At 36.6% G+C, this 21,354-nt stretch overlaps 1 protein-coding gene across 2 annotated transcripts; it reads right to left on the bottom strand.

Annotated features, from left to right (window-relative positions):
- Positions 1-388: 388 nt before the first annotated feature.
- On the bottom strand, positions 389-19,580 carry kcnk10b (potassium channel, subfamily K, member 10b). 2 transcript variants are annotated; one of them, XM_020713699.3, is made up of 7 exons: positions 19,441-19,580; positions 14,723-15,138; positions 5,603-5,717; positions 4,855-5,015; positions 3,561-3,753; positions 3,332-3,474; positions 389-1,839 (listed from the first exon to the last, which is right to left on the bottom strand). In XM_020713699.3, coding segments are annotated over exons 1-7 (1,674 nt in total). In that variant the 5' UTR covers positions 19,442-19,580; the 3' UTR covers positions 389-1,194. The 2 variants fall into 2 exon arrangements, with proteins under 2 accessions (XP_020569358.1, XP_011488520.1); XM_011490218.4 differs by lacking the exon at positions 19,441-19,580 and adding an exon at positions 18,823-19,044.
- Between the last annotated feature and the right edge of the window lie 1,774 nt (positions 19,581-21,354).

The following is a 21,354-nucleotide window of genomic DNA, read 5'->3' as shown; positions in this document are numbered from 1 at the left end:
TGTGGGGAAAGTTGATTTGATGTGCAGTGCTCTTATTACAAAAAACAATAAAAAAAAAAAAAGTACTTTTACAAGTTACAGACGAAGTGACACATTTAATACACAGCTAGTATGCCCATAACTTTTATTGCTTCTTTATTAAGAGAAAAAACTATTTTCATTGTGATTATCTTATGGAGCAAAATGTTTTGTGTCTCTTTGTGGAGCTCGAATCAAAGTAAAAGAGTGACGTCTTTAAAAAAACATCTCATGAATACAATAATAATAAATACAAGACGTTTTTGAAGTTCATGGTTTACAGTCAAATGAAAAATGTATGAAATATTAGTGCCTGATAGAAAACACCATTGATGCACAAGTGAATAGAAAATCAATGACATCACATTCATTTTAATAAAAGTGTGTTTTACTGGGAATCAAAATAAAACGTGCTCTAACTGTGTACAAGACTGCTGACAATATTCAGACAATGCAGGTATTTATTGGTACGCATGTGCTGAGTCTCAACTGCTTATAGTTGAAAGCTGAAAATATCCATATTTAGCATTGTTTATTGACTGTTTTTCATACCCATGCACATGTTTATTTTGTCAAAGCAAAGAGTATTTTATCCTCGGGTTACATATTTAAAGCCACATACAATAAAGGATTAATTTTACATGTCCTCTACTGAACTGCTGTCTATTGATTCAGCAGAAATCTCAAACCTCTTTAGTCATTCAAGTCCAATTGTATCAGGCTACTGGGCTAAAAATAAAAATGTCTCACATTCTGAGATGACAAAATGATCGATAATGTCTCTGAAGAGGAATGACATGAATCCGACTCTCTTGTAATCGTCCCCCACATACAAAAGACTCGCACAGACAGATGGTCATTACCCAAGTGTCTCAAAAGAGCCTTGAGGGCTGAAACACAACAGAGCTGACTGAAACTGTTCATTTGACAGCGATTTATGAGGTATCCTTCCAACATCCTCTTTATGATCTGCTTTTTTTTGGTCTTATTTGGCAACAAGTTTCCTTCCCACAGTTATGGCACAATGACTGATTTTCCTGGTAGCAGTTCCAGTCTGAGCATAGGAACCAGAAAGGCACATTTATTGACATCCCAACGGATCAACTTCTCTCCTTGTGACTCAGTCTGAGCATCATTCTGTCTGTCTCGGCATCTCCCTGTCTGGAGCCTTACCAATCATGCATCCGATACCTGTGCCTGTGCTGGCATGAACCCATTCAGCTTGCTGCGCTCCATTACATATTGTGACAGGTTTGTCAGGCTGATGTTTCCCTCTTTCCTTTCTCTGTTTTCCTCCTCTATCTCCCCATCCTCTTCGTCCCTCGTCTCCTGCTCCTCCTGCATGGCGCCACTGTTGCTTATACCCACACTTGCTCGTCTGACGTCGTCAGGAATGTTCCTGCGCAGCTCGCGGTTCTTATTGCGTCTGGCCAGCTTGGTGAGGGATCCGAAGCGTAGGTTGAAGAGATTTTCCTCTGAGGAAGAGGCTGTCTGTGGAGTCTGCTCGCTTCCCTGTTGATCGTACGGCTCGCAGGCCCCTTTTAGCCTCAGGTTGTTCAGTTTGGTGTCAATGCTCTCCTGAGAGGAAGTCTTAAATCTGCCAGCGTCCAGACTGGCAAACATGGCCCGTTTCTCTGGGGACAGCATGTCCAGAGAGTGGGCTCGCTGCTCCAGGCCCAGCTGGCGGCGCTCCATACTGCGGATGGTGGCGGCCCGCTGAAGCTTATCGTGGATTTCGACACTTAGACGGCGACGTGTTTCACGAAACTCCGCTCGCACATTTGCCTTCCACTCAGCTGCATGAGCTTTGAATTCACCAACCTGTGAATGATAGACAATAATCACAGATCAGTAACAAAGTTAAGTTTATAAAACAGTGGAAAGAATTTTAATGATAAAACCCAGTGTCCTACAGAAATAGCTTCTGTCAAACTGATGCATAACCTTTAAAGAAAGAATATTTCAAAGTGTCAGGCAATTAGCAAAAGTATTTCCTAAATTGCAGAACTTTTACTTTTGCTTTAACAAATCCAGAGTTTGCTGCGTTACCTCCATAACTTTAAAATGACACCCAAAATACACGTCTACACAATTAGAAAACCTGGTCAAAAACTTTAAGATCTTTTAAAGAATGAAAATAATGTATTTTAAGTTTTTTAGCATGTTCTGGTAGCATTTTTCTGATGATGGAAGGCATACGTAAAGAAAATTTAGCTTAAAATGGCATTTCTGAGCGTTTCTTTATTCAAATCAGATAAATTGTCTGCAATCTGTCTACACTACTCATCCACTTGTTGACAAATAGCTTCATGTAAGTTCTTGTTGCATTCTCTGACGACTGTACAGCTGGATAGCTCCAATATTGCTCACCATTTTTATTGCACAAGTAATGTTAAGTTTTTGGGGGGGTGAGGAGCTGAAAGCGAGCAGGAAAGCATGTAAACAAAGAGCTCTCATCAACTGGGAGGAGAAGGCCTGCTGCTCTGCAGAAACTACGTCCCAGACAGAAACGTACAGAGCTTTAGTGATTTTGGCTAAAAACTGCATACTCATATATAAAAGACCACCGGGAAGGGTTTTAAAATAAATCAAAAGATGATCGGAGTGGGATTTTAACACACAGTGTCCCCTCGCTTATCGCTGAAGTTACGTTCTAAAAATGACCAACGATAGGTGAAATCCGCAAAGTAGGATTATAGATCTTTTAGGGCTGTAAAACCCCTCATGACACACTTAATACCCTTTTTTCAGTTAGATATTAAAATTTTTTTTCTCTTTTTTTCAGAGTTCAAAGTTCAAACTCATAGAAAAATAAGTCCAGGATTGTAGAATGAAACCAAATATCTGCTCAGGGATTCATTTAAAGGTGGCAAGCTGGAGAGATTCTGTATAGGAGACACAGCCCCGAGGAGTTTGATTGATAAGGTCTACAGCCAATCAGGACGCAGAACAAAGAGCAGTGTGAAAAATGAAAAACAAAAGAATACAAAACTGCACTGAATAAAATCTGTGAAACCGCAGAAAGTGATACATAGCAAGGTACCACAGTATTTTAAAAAATCTGAGTCAATTCCCTAACAATAAAATGACACTGTGACCTCTAAATGGAAATTTTCCAAAACATCTGACCACGGTTAGAAAACTTGGTTAAAAAGCTTTAAATCTTTCAAACAGTCATTACCTAAATCTTTTTGTTGACCGTCAATACCTCAATCGAAATGAGAGGAAAAGAAAAGGAAGGGTAATACAAGCTGAGTTTTTGAGCTCTGCTGTTCTAATGTAATATTGAGCAGTATAATCTAATAAACCCAACCTCTTCTTTGGTCTTCTTAGAAAGCATTCGAAGCCAGTCTCCAATCATGCTGAGAACAGCTGCAAAGTATGCCAAACCCACAAGGATCCAGAACCACACCAGAGGCTTGTACCAGTTTTTATAGTCGATCTTCCTGTTTCCACCTGAAGGAGAAACGAGGACGACAGTATGGTCAGCATTCACAGCACGGCAGCCAATGACGAAACACATTGATGTCATGTGGTTTTACCTGCCACATAATCTCCTATTCCCACTGTTGTGAGAGTGATCACAACAAAGTAGATGGCGTCCAGCGTGCTCCAGTCCTCAATGTATTTAAAGATGACAGCAGGGATGGTGACAAAGACTATGCAGCCAGCCAGGATGAACAGGATGGCCGACGTCACTCTAATCTTCGTTTGGCTGATCTGTTTGTGTTTTTGCTAAGACAATATGAAAGAGATCCTATTATTATGAGAAGACACATCATACCATTTATGAGTGGCAGCGTGAACAAAGAAAAACATGAAAACATGATGCTCAGTGGAGAAATTTTGACACATTCTAAGTCGTGTTTGACCAGAAAGCAGTTAAGAGTTGGATTTGGTTACATGACCAAAACAGGAACATCAACTCCTAAATTGTTGTTTGGATAGTATGCAATACATTAGAAAATAACAGCAGCAGACGAATAGCTTTGTCAGCTATGGTCGTGTTTATTTTGACACCCATCTTAACATCGTAGACATTGTTTCCCCTGAGAAAAATAAGCTAAATTAATGGCATATTTTATTTGTGGACTTCATTGTCCATGGATTAATTTAATTACTGCACAAACAATTAAAGTTCGTAAGGCCCAATGTACTTCTATTTGGGGGATTGTCGTAATAATTATATAAAGACTCGCTCCGATGAAACTTTTGTTTCTAACATGATCCTGTGGCATTCTTCTGACATCTACAGTATGCAAAATAATTAAGCAAAAAGTTGCATTTCTGAGGTTTTATATTTTCAATTTGTTGTGATTTAGAAGCAGATGAAAAATGCTGTTGAAAAAATATTTGTCGTGTAAAAAATACGCTGGACAGGCAACAAGCTCCTTGCTCTGCTCCATTCCGAAACACCCACTTGTAGATGACTAGATCCAGGGAAAGGAAGGAGGGGGGGAGGTTGCTCCTCGCTGACGGCCCTGCTCACAATGTGAATTTCTAATGAACTACTGCCGCTCTGCAGACACTATGTCCTAAAAAATGACACTGATTTTTTCATTCTGACTAAAAGCGGCATAATAATAAATAAAAAATCACTGGGAATGCTTTACAATAGAGCAAAAGATGATTATAGTGGGACTTTGAAGCCAATGTCAAGAATGCTAGGGCTGGAATGTGCTACAGGATGAGTACTAAAGTGTACAGCAATGGCAATAGGAAACAATGGATATGCAAAAAAGACAGAAAATTTTAACCAACAGTTAATAATAATTTTAAACTATAACTAAAATATGATTTAAGCCTAAAAAATACAAATAGACAAAAAAAACTCACCCTAAACCTTTTTTCCACTTTCAAAATGCTTTTAACAAAGATGGTCCCCAGCTGGTCTCCAATCCCCGCCAACAGGAAGCCAAAGAGAGGGATGCCAAATATGGCATAAAAGATGCAGAAGATTTTCCCACCTTGGGTACTTGGAGCAATGTTACCATAACCTGTTGAAACATTTCAAACACAACAAGGAGGAGAAAGAGAAAAAAAAGTAAGAAATGAGGAGCTCTTACATAAAAGATTGAAAGTAAAGAGGTAACAGGTTAGAGGTGGTTGGTAAGACAAGAAGCAGAAGTCAATGAAGACTTTCTTATGCAACCTAATCAATTGAAGTCTTACATAATACATCTAAGTGCATAAGAAGGCTCTCAGGAAGGCAATAATTAGGTTCCCCTTAAAACCTATTGCATTAATAATGACTTCTCAGTGGCACACAATGACACAAATGAGAAGTCAGGGAAACAAAACACTATATTTGACTTTTGTTAATTCCACTGCAACCTGTGACTCACACCTGGCAACATTTTCTTATTAAACCTTTTACAGATGCTTCAAAAAAATGGTGGCATCTTAGTAAAGAAGCTCCCAAGTTTTTATGTTTAGCATCCGTCTATTTTGGCATTTCTAATATTTTTTCCGATTATTTTAATGTAGAACAGTTTAATTTTTTTAATTAAACAAATAACTGACAGTGATTGTAGGTGAAACATGTTATACATTTTGATCATGTGTACTGTATTTTGTTTTATACCTATGGTTGTAATGACAGTTCCGGCAAAGAAGAAGGCGCTGCTGAGATCCCAGAAACTGGAGTTGTAGGTGGTATCCAGAGGTCTCAATCCTGGACTGACAGCATCCATGGCATGCTAAGAGATAAAAAAAAACTATGGTAAGGAAAATATCTGCTTTTAAATTCAGCTACTGTTAGTTCCTAATCTTTCTTTGACTGAAAACCCATCAGATAAAATCACAACAAACCCAGCTCTGCTTCATTTTAGTCTAAAAACCTGTGTAGAAAATTAATTTTAGTTCCTCCATTGTTTTTGTTGGAATTTGCAACAAGAAAATAAAGTTTTTTTCATACTGTAAAATATTTTAATCATTTTATTTGTTGAGCTTCTTTCATCAACATGTCTGGAACACAAAACATATAAACACAGGTTAAAGTTGAACATTACACTGTAGAAGACACTGTGACTAGTAGTTAAGGTTAAATTATAGAAGACATATTCAAATGTTAAACCCTAATAGCCATAATATCTTTAAAATGGAATCACCTTAAAGCGTAACTGAAATTACGTGGGAGAAGGGAGGAAAAGAATGCATCATAAGGCCCTGAAAATGAAAATAAAACAGATTTTTTCTGTAAGTAGTTCCTTGTATTTAGATCTAACCACAATTAAATAGCATCTGAAAACCAAAACAAAAAAGTATTTTTGCTTCCACGCAGAAATCCAGCACCCAATTACAAGGTCTGTTCTGAACCAACAGGTGTTTTCCGAAGTTCAAGGCTTTCAATTCTAATTCCATGTAATTTCCTTTCATGTAATATTCTTTATCAAAGGTTTCTCAAAAGTTTTCAATTTTTAGAGTCAAAAAGAACAGATTTTTAAGTCTGTTTTTCCCGACTCTCTGGGAATCAAATTCTTCCAGAGGCAAAGCAGTTCTTTTTAAACCCTGTGACGCCTTTTAATACAAATATGCATCAAACCACTTAGGCTCCGAAATTACCTTAATTTAGCATTTACATAAAAGCAAAAACATTAGTAATTTTTTGTAAAGCTGAAAATAAATTCAGGTGTCAAGGGGTTGAATTTTCCAGTTATTTAGTGAACCTCTCTGAGAGCAGCTGCTACACAAAAACATCTGATTATGCACCATAAAGACTTGTTCTTGCTAACAGGTAGCACAAGATCATTTTAAAATATTCAGCGTTTCTATACTTCTCACATGGAGCTGTGTTTTTTCCCACCCAGCTTACATGTCCTCACAGTTCCTGAAGTTGTTGAAGATGTTGTGTTTTCATCTTCGTTCAGTCTTTTCTTTTATTTTATTTAAAAAAAAGGAAATGTTCAATCTTCTATAGTACTTTAAAATCTTAAAAAATGTTTTTGTTTGTTTTTTTTTCAGTTACTACATGCACATTTTTATATCAAATAAGCACCACCTCACAGGGTGCAGCTGTTAAACATCTGTTTGGTTTAAATATGAAACCATCTAAAAACAGGAAGTACACTTTATGTCGGACAGTGTTATTTATCCATGTGTTTGGCCTGGACACACTTCCAAGTACAGAGAAGTAAGGAACCAAACTGATGACATCCCAGATGGAAAAAGACTTTCCCATTAAGTCTGTGAGTCCTTCAGCTTTATCCTCATTTCAACTTGCCTATTAGAAAATATTTACTGCATCATTGATCTCCCTCTGTGCTTCATTACATGGCAATGAAAATTTCATTTCCTTTCCAGTGTTTTCCTCATTTTTGTGTTTATGGGAGACTTTAGCAAATAAAGGAAGAAAAAAAACGAGAATGATTTTGCCCAGAAGATTTTGAAAGATTACTGCAAACAAGAAGACAACTGCAAAAGAAAAGAAAAGAACTCTATCTCTTAAGGCTGCAGTATTCTGCTTTTTAAACTCTTCAAAACAATTCACAATTTATCCTTCCAAGCTTTCCGTGAGATGCACGTTCATTTGATAAAATTTTCATACTCTACCGTGGCATACATTTCACAGCAATCTGCTTTAAAGCGTATGCTCATGCTTACTCACTGTGCTTAATGTGAGTAAATTACCAGCACAGCATCAATAATGAAAGATATTTTGTTAAAAATGACACCAAAAAAATCTATTTTCTGAGGGGTTTAGCTTGTACTATGCTATTGTTAACATTTAATAAGCCAATATTAACCTAATTCTAGAGCCAAGGGCAATCTATAAATAGCAGCAAAAGTATCTACATATTTAATGAGGAAATGTATTTTTGTCTCCCTTCGGTTTTTTGCAGGCAAGCTCATGCATTAAGGAATACAATCTGTCTTTGCAAATGCATCTGTGAGGTACAAAGATGGAAGTTTGTTGTTATTTTTAGTGGGATACGTTGTGTTTTTTATGAAATGCATTAATTTCTTTAATGCCTTAAGCCAAGTGCAACTTTTACCCTAACACAGGCAACATCAAGGGGCTCTCTGCTAATGTGCTTTCACATTTCTCTCTGCAGGATCATTAGTGAGCAGACAGTCAGTGTGACTTTCTACCTCACAGCAGGTGACAGCAGAGATCCAGCCAGCATGGTGCCTCATGGTCTCCTTCACCCAACCGTATTCTGAAACTCTGCCAAGAGCTCCCCCCTGCAAGGCTTTCACCAACGGTGTCGCCTGCAGCTTCCATCAGAGTACTCTGAAGGTTTTCAGAGCTTAGAGCCAAACAGGAGTACTGAGATGTACTGTAAATACTTTCTGAAAACATCTGTGGAGCCTTAAGTTTACTGTGCTAAAACAGGTCAATTTTCAATTTAACTCCATAAATCGTCATTTATTTAACATGAACGGCTATAAAAACAAAACTTACATTTCAATTCAACAAAAAAAAGCAAAACTGTCTATTTTATATACAGCCTAAAGACATAGACCCCCTCCAACTTAATACAATATCATGACAAAGTGTATTCATCTCCATAATTCCATATAAAATGACACTTTCATTAAATATAGATCCAACTGTTTAAGAAATTGCAAGTATTTATTTGTTTATTTTTGCATAAATTGGAGTTCCAACTCATAAAACCCTCAATTACAGGATTTAAAAAAATTAGAACAATGTGGAGGAATCTGCCCTAATTTTCCTGGTTATGTTTTAAACTGAGGTTGTGTCCGAATTAACACCCGAATCCCTAAGGACTAAAAAACTCTATAGTGCTGGAATTTTAAAAGCAATTCGGACACCATGCTCACTATTTTATTTATTTATTTATTTTATTTTTAACAGGGAATGTGACGTCATCGATTCCACAAAGTTAAAATCTCATTGATATGAGTGTTTTGAATCTACCTTTTATGAATCTACTGTTTTCTGAAGATAAAACCATTGCTGGTTTATTTAAAAAAATTTATTTAAATGTTTTTTTTCTTTGGGCAAAAATTGTTCAGACACAATTCACAATTCAAATGCTATATATGTACTACTTTAGTGAGAATTCATGCACACTAGTTTTTCGTAGAGAGTTCTGGGAAATTTCTACGGCACTTGATTTTGGAATTGTAGATTTGGACAGCACAACAGAATGGCAAATGCACTATATAGTGCATTATATAGTGCATTATACTGTTCAGTGAGTAGGGAAGGAATTCGGAGACAGCGTGAATTTCAACAACTCATCATCTACTAAACTCAAAGCGTCTGCACAGGTTCCCTAGATGTCATTAAATTGGTTCTGTCTGGTTCAATATGGGGAAGATTTCTGACGACCAGCCAGAGAAGACCTCAATTCAAACATCTGCTTTTGGGGAAACAGCATGAATATTCAATAAAACTTAAATACAATCACAATTTTTGTAATGCATATGCTTGCATAACTTAACATAGATCTGTACTTCAGGTGAAAGTTTTATATGTGGATAAATGACTCATCAATAAACGAGGCTTGCCAGCCTGCCAGTGACAGCACGGCTTCACATCATGCCACAATGTGAGTCATCAAAACAGGACCAGATGAGCCAATTAGAACTGCTGTCATGGTGGGCTTCCCGGTGGGTGTGCAGACAATACAAACACCAAAGCAGACGTGAGGAGGTCAACAGACACGCACGGACACCCTCTCTCAAACATTATGTCAACGCACGCTGAAGGGCAAACTGAGGCAAGTTCTCCAATATACGGCCTCCTTCCGTTGCCTCTCTTCTACACATGCTTTTCAAGGTTGCCATTTTCTGTCAACTCCTCCACTGAGCAGATTGGTGAGTCACTGCTACTGTGTCCCTGCAGGGAAGAACTTCAGCTGACTGACAGGCTTGAGCACAAACAGAGCAACACCAGAAACTGTTGGGGAAGCAGACAGACTTTTGGATGAAGTACTTGTGAAGCAGCATGTCCTGGAGGCCTTTTGTTCCTTTCAAGCAACAGGGGGAAAAATGTGTTGTTTGTCTGTGCAAGCTCCACACAGCACTTGGTAGTTATTATTTTTGCAACACTTGATGTTCGGTGGATTAACAGACTTTAGGGCATACATGTGTACACTTTGGATTTGTTATAAAGATGAATTTACTGTATTTGTGTACTACTCAAAGGGCCGGCTGGCATTTCCCTCTGGATAATTTAAGTTACATATGTTTTCTCATAGAGAGACGGGTTTTCTCTGTCACTCCTATATCCCAGAGACAGGGCTTTCTTAGGGTGGCCCTGTCATTATTGTGTTTTAACTCATCTGGGACCGGATCCCAGATGAGCAGATAACATTTGTCCATCATTCCAACTGAAAGTTATTTGGCATGAAGCGATACTTGATATCATCATCCAATCAGTGATACCTACTTTTCCTGATTTATTTTTCTGTTTTGGTTTCTGGAATTTTTTTTTTTAATGCAAAATGCTCTTTGATTATTATTTGTTTTGCTTTTTTAATTGTCGCTGTGATATAAATGTTTTTGTGCCGAGTGATTTTTTTGATGTGATTTGCACTTCAGGGTCTTTCTCTATGAGAAAAACTTCTTATGAGCTGTTTAAACCTTTAAAGTTCCTTTATACAAATTTCTGACGAAAGTGTTTGATTTGTTTTGGCCATTATGAAACAAATAAGCTCATTTCTATAGTGGCCCTGAAGTACAAATTCTGTTAACGCAAAAACATATTTCACTCACAGCAATGACAAATATAGTAAATAGTTGACTGAATTTTCACCTAACTTTTACAGTGACTATGGGAAGAAGCTTAAGGAAATATCTATATCAGAGGATTTTGGCATGCCAAATAACTTCTTGTTAGACAGGTAAACAAATATCATCATCCAATCAGTCTTGTCCCATAATACCTACCTTATTTTGTGTCTTTTTTTTTACATTTTATTCTGATTTGTGGAAATGACTTTTGTTTTCTAAAACTTTAATTTTTTTTATAATTTTAATTTTTTATTATTATGATATGTTGAATATGTTAATTTGTTATGTTGATGCGATTTGCACTTCTGGGCCACTGAAAATTTCCCCTATCTCATTACTTTTTCTCTAAAAAGTTCTTTTTAAACTTTTTCAAAGTCTGCCAGCTCCTGGATGAGCGCACAGGTGCGGTGTGTCTAGGGCTGGGCGATGAATAATTAATTCCTCCCAGACTACAGGCTCACCATGATAAAGGTCTTACTTCCCTCTGGAAATATTATCATTGATTTTTACAAACGTATGACTGATTTTATCAGGTTTGAAAAAGATGCTTCTTAAAGATAGAGACAAGAGCACAGGTGGGCTTGTGGAGAGAAGAAGATGTGCTGTCCAATATTCACTGGAGCACTTTTGAAGATGTTATCATCAGACGGAGCCATTCTAGTGGAAAGTGGAGCACAGCAAATACCGTTTGTGTAGTTTTTTCCTTGGGGTTATTTCAGGCTCAAAAGCATCAGAGAGGCCATCTGTGGTAACTAACCTGCATCTTACCTTCATATTTCATAGTGTAAAAGGAAAAACATTCAGCTTCTTTTCTAGAATCATTTTCTAGAATCATTTTTTACATACCAGTTATAAAAAGAAGACATTTCGGATTTCAAATCTTTGCAACTGGGACTTTAGAAATAAATAGTCCTTTATTTTGCTCTGAAAATGTAAGTGCTGACTTGTGTTTGGCCGACCATTCACCCACAAATCAAACTTTCTCCTCAGCCTGCTGCACACATCTCTAATCATTTTTTTGATCTAGCTCCTCTATGTTCACATCAGCTGTTGCAGCCTTAAAACTCTGCCAGTAATTCTCGATGTTATGTCAAAGCGCAGTGTGAGTCACTACCACGCTCTGTTATTGCTGCTGACTGGGGGAAAATAGATTGTAAAATGCACTGTTTAGTCGCAATATGATGGAGATAGTTCTTTATTGTGGTCCTGTGTTTTGATGTGGAGCTGTTTTTATGTGCTGTGTTGATGAAGGTGGAGCTCTAAAGTGATGTTCCCAGTCATCTAAGAGAAGTCCAATGTAACAATAAATGACTATATAATGTTTAGGGACTCAGTGCTTCATGTTAAAGGATAACAAAGATGTTTTAGCAAGGGAAGATCATCTAAAACACATCTCAACAAAAAGCATACGTACAAAGTTAGGTTCTTTAAAGTTTGGAACAGGTTTTGAGTGTGGAAAATTCAAAATTTGCATTTTCTTCTCCCAAAAAAACACAAATTATCAAAATAGTCTATTGTCTTTTTTAGTAACAGACACAAAGTTTGACTATTGGAAACAAAACATTACAAGATTGTTACAGTCATTATTTGCAGTTTGGGATAGGAAGGTTTTGTTTTTTGGTTTTTAATTTATTTGATTTTCTACTTGATTTTTTTTCTTTTCTTTTTTTTCTATTTTGCTTATCTGTTGATTTGTGTCCCTCAATATAACACCTGGGGTTCCTCACCTGTTCATTTTGTTTTATTTGCTAGTTCACAGTTTTGGGGTAATGGATTACAAAGGAACAAATTACTGTAAATAACGGAGTAATGTAACTAGTCACAGTTCAAATTTCTGTAACTAATTACAATTACTGGACTACAGAAACCCTTGTTACTTTGTTACTTAAGTTTTGTAGGCTCTGACATTTTTCTCTTGGTTAAATAAAATGAAATGGAGGTCAATTTAAAAAAGAATGAAGTTACTGGCGCATAGGCGCACACGCATACGCACACGCAGATTTGGGGATTGGTCAAAGAACAGACATGCCCTCATTGCTGCAGTCACATTGCTTTCCAAACTGGCTCAAAGATGAGACAAAAAAAATGCTCCAAGGAGTCTTCTCATCTCCGAGAAGCAGCAGGTGAGTAGCAGATTAACAAAGATTAATGACAAAATTAATGAAAGACAAGGATCTTGTTTGTTTGCAAACTGTTTTCCCATAAAACTTAAATAAAATAGACTGAAGTAACAAGTAGTGAATTACTTTTTCAAATAGGTAATTAGTAAAGTTATTTAATTACAATTTTGAATCAATACCTAAGTAAAGTAATCAGTTACTTTTTATAAGTAATTTACCCAACACTGCTAATTCATTCATCTTTTTTATGAATTGAGCCTACATTAACTTTTCAGTTCAAACTTAAGAATTGATAACATAGCAATAGGATTTCATAATATAAATGTGATTTCTCCCACTTATTTCACTAAGAAATAAATGAAACTCTACTTGACTTTAGTGATTAATCGCTATATTTACTGAATCTAATGTGACCTAATTGTGTATTGTATCAATTACTGCAAAAATGTCAACATTAGGTTATGAGTAATAATGCTGTTTCGTTAATTTGTCTTTGTTTTTTAATCAATGTACGTCCTTATTTATGAAAAGAGTTTTTGCTTGAAATAAACAAATAAATTCACCAATAATTTCTTGGAAAATAAAAAAAATATTCTTTCTCCTGTTTGATCGGCTCAAATTTTAACAAGAATTGTTAGAAATAAAGCACAAAAAAATGTAACTTTCTGACCTTTAAACAAAAGAACACCACCTTAAAGAATTCAAAAATCAATAAAACTGACACGAAAAAATAAAGACAATGAAACCCGAAATCAATTGATGGATTTAAAGTTCATAATATCGCCTAATCTCTTCGGTATAAACTGCAGCACGTTTGTTAAATATGTCATAAAAATTGATATTTCGGCAGTTTTAGATACGTATATATGAAAAGCTGAACCATAAATCTTTTTGATTGAGCTAATTCCCTGTTTGAGTCTTAGTTTTTGCCCTTTTCGTACAGACTAACATTAAACTGCATGCAGTGAACAGATGAGTTTTACAAAACATTGTAGCCATCACTGCCTTGACCCTGAGAAAAAGGCAAGGCGCCGCACGCTGATGGATCTGATGTGCTTTCTGACTTGCTGCATCATAAACCAACTCCCTCATATTTAATAATGAAACTAATATAAACTGACTCCATCTTTACCTCAGCTAGTGTGAGAGAAAACAAACTAACAAACAAACTGTAGCAAAGGTGTTCAGAGAAACCCTTTTTCTTTAGATGGCCTGGATTTCTCAAAGAGATGGATCTAACCACCCACTTGTTTATGTATTTTGGTGTCTGCCTCAAATAAAAAGAGCAGAAGAATAATATGATGCTAGTACACAGTACAAACAAAATGAGGGGCTTCCAAAATTTTTGACAGAAACTAAAGTCTTTGTGGAAACCAAAGGGAGTAGCAGACGCACAGGGACATCTGCCGTGGATCTTTGCAGGAGAGAACAGGATGTTTTTTGGAATTAAGTCAGGAACAGCAGTTCTGATCATGGTCAGGTGTTTCTCTGTGCAGCAGCAATGCCGTAAAACCCAAAAAGACAAGCTGTACTAAACAATTTTAGATACTCCAGCGACAGAATAGCTACTTTGGAGAATTATGGAAAATGGTCGAGATCAGGATGAAACAGACTGGCCATAAAAGCAGTCGTCACTTTTTATGAGCCATTTATTGTTAACAAAAAATCCTAAAGATAACTTTATTTAAAACTATTACTTTCCCCTTAAGATTATGTTTTATTTTTCCATTTTTATGGAGTCTTCAGCTATTTAAAGTGTAAAAATTACAAATTTTTATTTAGAAAACAAAAACAAAGAAAAAACAAGATAAAAACAGAAAGATTCTGTCAAAGTATTTTAGGCCTAAGAAACCTTCTCTCCGCACACCCACACTCACCTCAATGATGGTGTTTAGCTCATCAGGGGAGACACATGGATGCCTCTCCAGAAAAGACGCCTTCTGCAGAGTGAGGCTGGTCTTTTGGTTTGTCTCAAACGGCTGTTCCAGAGCCTTGAAGGCCAGCGCTCCACAAATCAGGTAAAGAACAACCACAATGAAGACGGCCAGCACCGTTTTCCACTTCATCACAGAGTGCAGCGAAGCAACAGAGCCGTCGCTGTTGGCGTCCAAACTGGCCACCACGCTGGTGGAACGCGAGGAGATGGAGAGGCGTGGAAGCTGACAGTGGCCGTTGGTCTTCGGGTCGCAGCCCATGGGGTTCTGCATGGTGGCCACACTAGCCTGGACCAGGGTGGACTTGACCATGCCAGGCTGGGCCTTTTTTGGAGGGACCAAGTTGGTCTGGACCGCCACTGAGAAAGAGGTAGAGAACTAAGTTCATTAGTACACATGCAGCTTTCAAAGTTGCTTAAAAGCTCAAAGAATAACAACAGATAACCACTGCAATCATTTAATCTATTTTCAAAGCATTCCCAGTGGTCTTTTAATTCTAATTATGCTGTTTTCAGACAAAATCAAAAAACCTGAGTCATTTTTTAGGGTACAGTGTCTGCAGAGCAGCAGGAGGTTATCAGAAATTCTCCCTTAGAGTTGTGGAAGGAACTGTAGATGTGGAGCAATCCCCCTCCCTGTTCGTTACTGAGAGCTCTCTGCTTATGGGCTCTCCCGTTAGTTTACAGCCCCTCACACCCCCAACCCAATTACCAGTACAATAAAAATTGCAAGTAATATTAAAGCTATCCAGGCGCACAGTTTGGAGCAAGATGCCAACTCAGACGAGGAAAATGAAGATGGATCTAGTTGTCTATAAATGGATGCATTAGAATGAAGCGGGAAGCTTTCGGCCCACCCACTGTATTTTCTACATCACAAAAACAATTTTTTTTCAAACTACATTTTTTCATCTGCTCATGATTCACAACGATTTGAATAAAGAAATACGGGTATATTTATATGCAGTTTTAAGCTTAATCTTCTTTATACATGTTTTCCATCATCAGAAAAAATGTCACAAGAGCATGTTAAAAACACTAAAAACACAATTTTCATCTGAGTAGATCTAAGAGCACCTATGCTGATAACAGCTTCATTTAACAAAACTTAGATAAAACCCTGGGTTAACTGTAGTTAAACCTGATATTTTCCCTATTCATTTAATTTTGTGTCTTGTAGAAAGGCCATGTTATGCAAGCAGCTGTTAAAAACACAAAATTCTACTTAAAGTTGTCACATCCCTACACTGGACTTATTCAAGGGCCTTTTTGTGCACATAAAATGAGAAGATGTCTGTTACTTACAAACAAGATGATTCAGCTTAACATCTTAATGGTGAAAATTATAGCCTTTAAATCTGCTTTGTATGCTATAATCAGATATTTCTAGAATATTCAAAACACTCTGTAAATGCCTTTGTCACTATTTGCTGGCTTGGATTCACTGGTGAAAGGATGTATGTTCCAGCCAAACCAACCTGAAGCACCAAGTGCCAACGAGAGCCAAATTTAGATTCCTTTAATGTATCAAAAGCATTACATAAGCTTTCTGATGTATGGCCTTCACCTCTAACACCCCTACTTCTCTCAGGCTGCAAAACAAAGTGCTTTTGAGCAGTGGGTGGAGCCGCTTGTCTGTAAAGGTCCAACGCTGGAATGAGAAATGGATTTTGGCTGAGAGAAATGTGGTTTTACTTAATGGCATAGATAGTGTTGCACATAAACACACGCAGCCCAACGAGTGTATCGAAGACATGATGCAGGAGCAATGAATCATTTCCGCAGATCCCCGCCCCATTCAGCGGATCAATAACTCTAAAGTGATCTCACATGCTTAGGACAGGTTAAAACAAGCACTTTCAATTAGCTTTACATGTTTTTAAGGTGTGGGCTGGTTAAGCCGGGTTATTATTCAGACTACGTGACGTGTCATAAATGTATAATCAACATTTTATGATAATTTCATGCATTAACTTTAGAGCCACATCCATTAATTGTCCTAGGAAGATAATAATTACTCTTCATCTCATCTTTTTAGCAAAGGAAAGCTCATTTAGTGAATTAAATATGCAGCAGAGACCAACGGAAAGTCACATACGGTGTGTTTCTGTTAATTTAGACATAAAAAATATAATTAAATAAATACTCATCCGTACTTCCAAGCATTTAGTCAGAGGCAAATGTGCAAATAAGACAATGTTGTTTTTATTTTCAAGCTCTAAGATTCTCTGAAAAAAGTTTTGTCTGAACTACTGAAACAGCTTTATATTGATTTCTGTAAATTTAAAAAACACAGAGTTAAAAGCAACAGTTGCATAATTTGGATGCTTTAAGCTCTCCGTCTGCAAACATAACCTTGGCAGAGGAAATATTTTTATGAGGTGCATAAAAAAGTTTCTTTGTTCAGGTGGCAACACAACACAACACTAGCATTTTAACACTGTTACGGTCGGAAACGTTTTGAAACATCTGGGCAATTTACACGTTGCATTAGCAAGAATTATTAATACAGTGCAATTTTTCAAATTTTAAAAAGTAAAGCATTTCAGTCGCATTCATTTTAAAAAAAGACTTCTGCCTTGTTTTGCATCCAAATGCTCAGCTGCTTTATGCAACAGAGAGTATAATAAACCTCATTTAACATTGTGGTATTAAACTGTGTTTTTGTCTGTGTGGTCTGAGCCAAATGTTTAGGTTCATCAACTGAAGTCCAAGGACTGAACCCTGAGGCACTCCACACAATGTGGTGACTATTGGATTTTTAATCACCACAGGAAGTAACTAAGCCACAACCTTCTGTAAAACAAACTAATAATACCGCAAAATGACTTCATAGTCTTAAATATGAAAATCTGCCATTGGATTAAGCTGCACAAACAAAAGCTTTTCTATCCAAACTGATGTCATTTACCGCCTTAAAAAGTGCTGTCTCAGTGTTGTGGTACTGTCTAAGGCTAGATTAATATTAGTCAAGGAAACTGTGTCTTTTAAAAGTTATTTAAATATATCAAAACTCTTTTTCTTAAACTTTCTCATTAAACCAGAAAATGAGAAATTTGCCAGATTATCAAAAACACAGGGATCCAGGCTGCTTTCCTTCTTCAGAAAGATCAAGCTGAAGGAAATTTTTCAAAAATCTTTTTTAGGCAACTGAATATAGCCTAGCAGTTAGTTTGCATATTGTCAAAATATAAGCCTATTGTCGTTACAGCCCATGTTTGAACATTGATCGCTTTTAATGTTAACATTTTCACTGCATTGCTCCTGTCAGTGTCAGATGTGATAGTGGCAATGGTTGGGACAAATCCTTGTATTGCAATTTTGACATTTTAATTACCGGTAGTTGTTTTTTGTTTTGTTTTGTTTTTTAAATACAGGTCATTTGATGGACTTGCATTGACATTAAAAAATAAAATCTAAAAGAGTTCAGGTGTTTGCTAGCCTTTTTAAAGCAAACGTGGCTTTACATTTTGCTCCTGATATATAGCCTAACACCAGAGGAAGAAAACATTTGAGCACAATGTTTTGTTGTCTTTTTTTTTCAGGTTGAAAAAACATTAAAGCTAAATTACAGGTGTATTTATCTTTTTTTTTAAAGCTGAAAGGTTTCAGGAAAAACTTTATTATTCGTTCTGACTTTCTGGAAATCAGATGTATATTTCAGTCCCAAAAAAAACCTTAGAATTCCTACATTCCGACTATTCTGTTGAAGGGTTATTTCTGTTATTTTTTTGTACCTCCGCTTTCAAGCAAAGCTGTCTACCACAACTCAGCCCACGCAGGACTGAGGATAGAAATAGCCTATCACAACCTCAGTGTGTAGTAGGCTACTGGGGCAATTTTACATAATTTATATAAATATTCCACAAGGATTTTCTCTGTGAATATTATAGAAATTGATTTAACAAGATGCAATTTTAAAGATTCTGAAAGATGACGCAAAAAAATAAAGATCCACGGCATGAGTTCACTTGGATTTTGAGATCAATCAAAATCATATGAACTTAATAATTATAATTTAGTAAGTAAGCATGATTTACAGACCTTGTTCTGGGTCCCAGTTAACTTGTTTAGTCGGGTTTTCTACTGGAAATTTCATATCTGCTTTCGTTTCGTTCTCAGTCGTAACGCTTGAAGTAAAAATCTGTTAGAGCCGAAAGTAGAATTTGAGGAGGGAAATGAAGAAATCACGACACCTCCTTTCTCTGCATCTTGTGCTTCTTATGTTTCGTGAAAACTGGCTCAAATAATAGTCTACAGACATATACACGCATAGCGGAGCCGCATTGTCTCTCCTTGTAGGAGACCTCCCCTCCTTTTTGTCCTCCCCTCCGCCTCCCTTGCAGCCGCTGTACCACTTGACAAACGCTACTTGAGACGCCTTTAACTGAACTGTCGCACCCCTTCGGGTCCAAACCATATTTCATGTCACTATCACACAGTGGTTCGGTCCAAGAGAGCTAGCAGGGTGAGTCCAGTCCAAACCGCGTCTTTTTACGCACGCGTAATCGCAGCGCGAAGAACAAGAAAGGATGCTCTCCTCCCTTCCATGCCCTGCGACGACTGCACCTGCTCTTTTTTTTTACAACCGAGTATCCAACTCTGTATCGCCCACATTTCCCACATGAGTCCATTTCAATTCACGACTTCCTAAATACTCACTCTCATGTGTCCACAAAACTGGATTAGCTTCTCCACATTTGGAAACCGGCAGTTTAACACGTGGCGATCGACGGCGCCAAATCAGAGGTGGACTTATGCCATTACATCATTCACGTGTGGGGGGAAGTGTACATTATTTATGACATTCCATAGATAAAAAGGGGTACCCTCCCTGGTGGCGTCAGAAGCGTCAACTGCGCAGGCTTGGAGGATGAGGAGGCAAAATATAGTCAAAAGAAAACAGACCAAACCATGCATTTGTTTTTGATCTTCCCTGAATTACTTTATTTAGGAAAAAATTTTAGATGATTTCTACAAACTCGAAACCCAAAAATGACTTTTTTTAATATAAAAAATGTAATTCAAATTAATTCATTTGTTAAATTCAGTCTACAAATCCATAGTTTCCAATTTTTTTTCAAATTGAATAGTATTAACTGCCAAACTTTACAAAAAGAATCAGCACGTGAGCAACAGTTTTTCTATATTTTAAAGTACTTCAAAAATAGTTTTACGTTGAACTATTGTTAGCAAACCTTTATAAATATAAATCTTAATGTTAAGTAAACTATCTCTAATATTTTTTATCATTTTAACAGTTTAAATTACCATTTTGTATAATGTTTTAAGTAGTTATTCATTTATTAAAATGTAGGTAATAACGTTTGGAAAAACAAGTTGCCATAAGAAACAGTCCTCTAAATATGTTAAAAGACTATAAAATTCCATTTTAGTCCATTTGTTCAAATTTAGTGTGTGCTGGTCAACTGGTTACATTTTATATTTTATAGTATGAAAAAAATCCTTAAGTAGATATTCTTTTCTGATAAAAATACTTGAAAAAAACCTTAAATATAGAAAAAAAAGTTCAAAGGTTTTCTTTTGAAATGTTATTTGCAAAGATAGTGTATATACTGTAGATTTCAGGTCTCTGAGTCTTTGATTGCATGTGGCCTGCAGACCAGCTCAAATCCAGTGTATGGATAGCTTCATGAATGAGTTTCTGTGACACTGGATCCAAGTGCATTTCAAAGCTTGAGGATACAGAAGGATACAAAAAGCATGAGCCTTTGGTTGGACGTTGGCAGGTTGACTGTGGAAGGGAGCGCTCTGGTGTGAGGTTGTTTTTCATACGATGGGCTTGTTCATTTTGATCTAATAAAAGAAACTTTAAATGCTTCAGAATAACAAAATTTTGAGAAGTCCTTTGCTCCTAACTTTGTGAAAACTTTGGGTATGCCCCCTCCTGTTCCAAAATGACCACACACCATTGCACAAAGCAAGGTCCATGTAGACACGGATGTTTGTGTGCACCAGTAAAGGTCTTCTAACAGAGTCCTGGCCTCTCACCCTTTGAGATTATTCATAGCAAAAATGGCCAGCTGCCTTATCCTCCAACAATAGCTTCGGACTTTAAAGATCTTCTGGGAGAACGGTCAAACATTTTGATGAACACACTCTTTTACCTTTATGGAAAACCTTTCTAAAACAATTGCAGATGAGTTGAAAAAGGTGGGCTGATGTCATTAATCTTCAAAAAGCATACTCTAATCGGGATGTCATTTAAAGATCATGTAAAGAGAAATGATCTAATACTTTGGTAAGAGATTATTTTTGCGATCACAGAAATTTAAAATGCCCCATATAAATGTCATATTTCAGTTTTACGCAATTTTTAAAATATGAAAATGTTATTTTTACTTTATATTTGTTCCTTATCATTTTATTTGACTATTGATCTTTGAGAAGTGTGTTTGGTTTTTATAATGTTTAATTTTTCTTTTTTTTTAGTGTGTAGTAGATTTTTTTCTTTATACATTTCCTCTGGTTTTGTCTATGACAATGTTTTTTTTTTTAAGTTGTGTTCTTAAGTTATGCGTTCATAATTTTCTCTTTTCTTTAACACACACAAAA

The sequence above is a fragment of the Oryzias latipes genome, chromosome 22, assembly GCF_053564925.1.
Source record: "Oryzias latipes strain Hd-rR chromosome 22, Olatipes_Hd-rR_3.1".
NCBI classification, from domain to species: Eukaryota; Metazoa; Chordata; class Actinopteri; order Beloniformes; family Adrianichthyidae; genus Oryzias; species Oryzias latipes.
This window is presented reverse-complemented; position numbering and strand designations above follow the sequence as displayed.